At 39.2% G+C, this 6,468-nt stretch overlaps 1 protein-coding gene across 1 annotated transcript in view; it reads right to left on the reverse strand.

The window, feature by feature from the left end:
- The window catches only part of LOC140936258 (heat shock cognate 71 kDa protein-like), a 6,274-nt gene extending 498 nt beyond the window's left edge, over positions 1 to 5,776 (reverse strand). The window contains exons 1-5 of the mRNA XM_073385697.1: positions 5,499 to 5,776; positions 5,279 to 5,352; positions 5,111 to 5,185; positions 4,869 to 4,998; positions 1 to 1,526 (exon numbers count right to left, since the gene is read on the reverse strand). The exon at positions 1 to 1,526 is cut by the window's left edge and continues 498 nt beyond it. Of these exons, the coding sequence (XP_073241798.1) occupies positions 40 to 1,526; positions 4,869 to 4,998; positions 5,111 to 5,185; positions 5,279 to 5,352; positions 5,499 to 5,700 (1,968 nt within the window). The 5' untranslated portion in view covers positions 5,701 to 5,776 and the 3' untranslated portion in view covers positions 1 to 39. The remainder of the gene's footprint in view (positions 1,527 to 4,868; positions 4,999 to 5,110; positions 5,186 to 5,278; positions 5,353 to 5,498) is intronic.
- Between the last annotated feature and the right edge of the window lie 692 nt (positions 5,777 to 6,468).

The following is a 6,468-nucleotide window of genomic DNA, read 5'->3' on the forward strand; positions in this document are numbered from 1 at the left end:
CACCAAAACTCGGGTTACAAAGTTTTTTTAGCAAGTAATTTAATCAACTTCTTCAATGGTGGGACCAGAAGATTCTTGGCCTGCGCTATCAGGCTGAGCTCCACCTGGAAACCCTCCTGTAGGCATACCACCAGGCGGTCCACCTGGCATTCCACCAGCACCGCCAGCACCCTGGTAAAGCTTGGTGATAATAGGGTTGCAAACCTTCTCTAGCTCCTTCTGTTTAGCTTCATAATCTTCTTTTTCACCAGATGGATTTTGGTCCAGCCATTCAATCACTTCTTTGCATTTATCTGCAATGACTGTCTTGTCTTCTTCACTGATCTTGTCTTTCACTTTGTCATCCTCAATTGTGCTCTTCATACGGTAGGCATAGCTCTCCAGACTGTTCTTGGCTTGAACCTTGTCTTTTTGTTTGTCATCATCCGCCTTAAACTTCTCCGCTTCTTTGACCATGCGTTCAATGTCTTCTTTGGACAGACGACCCTTGTCATTTGTGATGACAATATTGTTTTCTTTGCCAGTGCTCTTATCTTTGGCAGAAACATTCATAATTCCATTGGCATCAACATCAAATGTGACTTCAATCTGTGGTACACCACGTGGAGCCGGAGGGATGCCGGTCAGCTCAAACTTTCCAAGAAGATGATTGTCCTTTGTCATTGCGCGTTCGCCTTCAAACACCTGGATCAACACAGCAGGCTGGTTGTCAGAGTACGTGGTGAAGGTCTGACTCTTCTTCGTAGGAATGGTGGTGTTGCGTTTGATGAGAGGTGTCATTACACCACCAGCTGTCTCGATTCCAAGGGACAAGGGAGCCACATCCAAGAGAAGGAGGTCCGACACAGCTTCATGTTTGTCTCCTTTCAGGATAGCTGCCTGTACGGCCGCACCATAAGCTACAGCCTCATCAGGGTTGATACTCTTGTTTAGCTCCTTCTTCCTATCAAAGCATTCGTACAGCAACGTTTGAATTTTGGGAATGCGAGTAGAGCCACCAACCAGAACTATCTCATCGATTTTAGATTTCTCCAACTTTGCATCCCTCAGCGCCTTCTCCACTGGTTCCAAAGTACTACGGAACAAATCAGTATTTAGTTCCTCGAACTTGGCACGGCTTACGGTGATATAAAAGTCGATGCCCTCATAAAGTGAGTCAATCTCAATGCTTGCTTGATGACTTGAAGACAGGGTCCTCTTGGCCCTTTCACAGGCTGTTCGCAAACGGCGCATCGCCCGCTTGTTGCCAGAGATATCTTGCTTGTTTTTCTTCTTAAATTCTCCCTTCAAAAAGTCAACCAGACGATTGTCGAAATCTTCACCTCCAAGATGGGTATCTCCACTTGTTGATTTGACCTCAAAGATGCCATCCTCGATGGTGAGAACGGAAACATCAAAGGTACCACCACCCAGGTCAAAAATGAGCACATTCCTCTCACCACCAACTTTTTTGTCCAGTCCATAAGCAATGGCTGCAGCGGTGGGTTCATTGATTATGCGAAGAACATTGAGACCAGCAATTACTCCTAAGTAAAGAATAGATTGTGGTACGTTATTTAAATGTTTCGTGCAAGTCATAGATAACAGATTTTCTTGAAGAATAATCAGCCTGAATAAAGAAGTGATAGAGACTTGTAGCAAGTTCAGCTTTATATGGTAGACCAGAAGAGTACATTCAAAAGGAGAAAGGGGTTATGGGCAAAGGAGGAGTAAGAGAGAGAAGAGGGGTGGTATGACTTTTGTATCAAAGCATTCTTTAAAGAGAGGAAGAAAAACATAAAATTGCTTCAATGTGGTAAATATAAAACAACATTAACGCTGTTGAGATTTATTTGTCTGCTAGACTGGCAAAGTGACCAAATTCAGGTAAACAATAGATCCTCAGTCAAACACTGGTCATGCTAAATTAGCTGAATGATTCAACTCTCTATGGGCGAGAGGGTGATTTGTACACCTTTGCTCATTGTAATAAAGTAGACCAGTTAAAAGTCAGTTCAAATCAGGAATAAAATTTAATAATGATAGTGACTTCAGTAATGCACAGTTGCAAAAAAAATTAACCAAATGTTTCTAAACTTAAAAAAAGTATCAAAACAATGAAAATAGTGTATATAGAAACAAAAATTATAATGATAACATGAGTGAACTTGCAGATTACAGAAAATTGTTATAGCCATGAAAAAGTAATTTGCAAAGCTAATCTGTCCAGTAAAAGCAATACTCCAGAACAATAATAATTCATATAACGGTAACTGTTAAAGACATTTTGTCATGTGCCTCTTTCCAACATGGAATGGAAAATATGGATAATTTACATGCAAAATGCACAGTGGGCTCTCTGAGTTGCTAGTTTTAGAACTCTTGCTAATCCTTTCGAAGTTCAAAATGAAAAACTAAAATTATATGTCACCAGAAACTCATAAGGGGTTGTTCAACCCCTTATGAGTTTCTGATGTCACTTGATAATAATGCACTGCATGGAACAAAATCACAAGTCCCATTCTTGAGGGAGATAATTGGTGTTACTCACTTTTTTTGGCTGCAGTTTTGTAAATAAAACCCCACCTTGTAGTACTACAGTGACCTCAAACAGTATGATGTGTGTTGTTTGTGCTTTTGAGCCCACTGTGTTTTGGAAGTGAAATTTTTTGTGGTGTTGCAGTTTCTTGTATGTCACCCTTGTCAGAATTGAATTTAGGTTTAATATTTTTTATATGCTTAAATAGCTTGTACCATTGTGACCTTTTTTAGGGGTATAAAATGGTAAGTACAAATAAATTAAAACTAAATAAAAAGACCAACAACACCAATGAAAGCTGACCGAAGCCCACCAATATACTGCTTTCTCTTGTTTAATCCACTATAACTCAGTTCAATAAGATGTACCCATGTACCCTAAAAAGTTTAACTCCTGAAGACCAAATGGAAATTAAAAAAACAACAACAACAACAAATTCGAGACTTTGAGACCTATCAGCAAAAAAAAAAAATTTGAGACTCAGAGATGCAAAAATCACCTCAAAACGGGGCTTCAAGACCCACTGAAAATGCTTCCAAGATTTCTAGACGGAGGCAAAATTTCCCCTTTGTTAGGAAAGCATTCAATTTGATTAAGGACCCTGTAGCCTCCCAGGCAGACGTTCTTTTGGCTCCACAGAAGTCGTCCCTAATGAATCATGATTGAGGGGTAGGAATGTGTGACAAACCCCAAAGAATTAAGACGGAATCCACCAGGAAATTGAGTAATTTTAATTTTCAGTGGACAAAAACCTTGTACCCGAATAATATTGAAAGCATAACCCATTCTTTTTAACATTTTTCAAGGGCTAAAGATGTAGTATTAGTCATCTGTAATAACACCAAAGAAAATTTCATATGGGAGCCCGAGAAAATAAATGTCAAATTTCACAAAATTACATCTTACACATGAAATTTTAGAATTTTACCTGTGTTTCCACAATTTTCGTGAAATTTGACATTCATTTCTTGGACTCCCATTAGAAATTTTTGTTGGTGTTTTTACAGATGACTAATTACAATGTAAAAAAGAATGGAATATCCGTTAAATTATTCTGGTACAAGCCTTTGGTCAACTGAAAGTTAATATTACTAAATTTCCCTGTGCATTCCGTCTTAATGTGTGTGTGTAGGAGGCTAGGACCCTCAGGGCACTCATTTAATTTCTGGACTTTGAGATTGGGCGTTTATTCAAGGTGGGCTCTTATTTGAGGCTGGGCACCTATTTAATTTTCACCATGTTCATCAGGTTGTAAGTTTATTTGGAAACAAATCAATAAAAAATAATAAAAGGGAAAGACGCACCCACGATGTACACATGCAGGAGTTTTATCTGTTCATTGCAACTTCCTTCAAAATAATAAGGAAACTCAGTCTTTTGGGGGAGACTCTTTTTAGTGCTTAGTCATTTCATTTTCATTGTCATTAGGGTCAATTTTTTCTTTGTTTTGTTTTTTTTTTGGGGGGGGGGAGGGGATGACTGCTTATTCAGGACTATGCTCACCTAAACCATCATGCTCCACCTACTTATAAATTACTCCTGGGTTTAAACCTTGGACAGCATTATTTAATAATCCACTGTCTAATGGTGAGACCCATTCCTTGCGCTTGAGTAGACTTTCAAAAAGTCCTTCGATTTAATATAATGCAGAATAAAGACTGTCGCTCACTTGGCCGCCTTGTGGCCTCCTTTCTACAATGAATTGTGCAATTTGATTGGTTGATTTCTGACCAATTATGATACTCATTAAATATATATCAATTTGATTGCTCTGTTTTATGTTTTTTGATCGAATCGAGAACAGCTCAAACAAGAGAACCAAATCCACTTCTTGTTTTATTTTCTTTTTTGAAAATAAATCTCAAAAAAAAAGAAACGAAATTAATGAAAAAATTTTGAAAAAGGCTTTGGTAGGAAAATAGGTTTTTCAGGATCCGGGATTTTCCTTGTCTGAAGCTTAGGATTCGGGATTTTAAAGCAAAATCAAGACGAGATTCGGGATTGAAAGTATGCGCAGGAGGTGGAATACCCTTGGGATTACGGGATTGCATGGAATTTCAGGTCAGGATTACGGGATTGAAGAACCCTATTGGAGACCTGCGCTCCGGGGAGAACCGGGAGAGTTGGCAGGTATATAGAAAGCACAACCCCTTCCAGGCAGGGTTTAACAGAGACAAAACATATATTTCATAGCACGTTCTTTCTACAGAGGAGCTATCTGTTGCTGTAATACATATGTAGCAAGTAGGAAATAAAAAATAATAATAAAACCCCACAGATACTTTTAACAAATTATTTTCATTACACTTGACTGAAAGTCTAGTCCAGTTTTAGTTCTTAGACTTCTTACCGGCATCTTTGGTTGCCTGTCTCTGTGAATCATTGAAATAAGCCGGCACAGTGACAACAGCGTCAGTGACCTTATCACCCAGATACGCCTCTGCTGTTTCCTTCATTTTGGTCAAAACCATGGAAGAAATCTGTCATGTAAAACAACGAACATGTACGATAAGCGAGGTATGTGGCAGATAAGTTACTAAAGCTTACCTTTCATCTTGAGAAATACTCAAGCAAAAAGGAAGGGTCAAATACCTCTTCGGCAAAGAACGTTTTAGTTTCGCCTTTGTGTTCAACTTGAATTTTTGGTCTTCCGCCATCGTCTACAACCTGAAAGTGAAAGTGGATTTTTGCAAGCATTGAGCAGATTGAAATCATTCTTATTTAATACTTGAGGTTTAACCTTGAGGATAATTGATTTACCTTAAAAGACCAGTGTTTCATGTCGCCTTGAACAGTTCCTTCGTTAAATTTTCGTCCGATGAGCCTCTTTGCATCTAACCAACACAAAAGAGTATGGCGACCGATCACCGGCGCCGAAAAAAAATGACCTTCTTTTGTATGGAGGTTACATCTATGTAACGTGGAAAATCACTATATTTCGTTTGAGATTAAGCAGAAGTCTCCTGAAAAAACAACTCACCGAAAACTGTATTTGAGGGATTGAGAGCGACTTGGTTCTTCGCCGGGTCGCCAATGAGTCTTTCCGTGTCAGTGAAGGCGACATAACTGGGAGTTGTTCGATTTCCTTGATCATTAGCGATTATTTCAACCTTCCCGTGTTGGAAAACACCAACACAAGAATAGGTAGTTCCAAGATCGATTCCTACGGCTGGAGCAGGCATTTTAGTGCGGAGAAAATCAAAATTCTCTGGCGACACAACAGTTGCAGAAAAATGAAAATTGCGTCATCAAACCGTGCTCGCTAGTTACATAGCGGCCTTGCCTCGTTCTGGTGATATCGTGCGCTACGCTGACACGCAAACCACCATTTCCGTATCCGGTACGTGCGGCGTGAAAATACCGTTAGACTGCTAGCGCTTATTACTGCCGAAAAAACGATGTCACATCCCATTTATCCCAATAAAATGCTCCATCTCTCCCCCTCAAGAAATACGTTTACTTCAAAAACCAAATTTCATATTTAAAACAGTAAACTGATCCTTACGGCAGGAAGAGTGATAGAAAAAAAAATAAAGAAAGAAAACAAAAATAAACATGATAAAGTAGTGAATTATATTTGCCCGATATTTCGGTTTGCAATACAAACCTTCAACTGGGGCTATAAAAGAAAAATGAATACAGATCAAAGATGAACGTTACATATGCGAGACTTGAATACATGGCAAAACAAAATGATAGGCTACTAAGAAGATAAATGTCAAATTAAGTTCATCACGTCTACTTATCCACCTATCAATGTAAACCCCGTGGTGGGGGGGGGGGGGGGGGGGGGGAGTGAGGGCAAGGGGTGGGGATTTGACAAATTTTAAAATTTTTTGATCCAATGCCCCTGGGTGGGAAACGAAAGGTCAATCAAAAGTGTCAAAAAAGACCCCACCCCAGGGGAAAAAATCTAAACAAACAATACTAAAATACAAAATAAAACGAAT

The sequence above is a fragment of the Porites lutea genome, chromosome 5 (assembly GCF_958299795.1).
Source record: "Porites lutea chromosome 5, jaPorLute2.1, whole genome shotgun sequence".
NCBI classification, from domain to species: Eukaryota; Metazoa; Cnidaria; class Anthozoa; order Scleractinia; family Poritidae; genus Porites; species Porites lutea.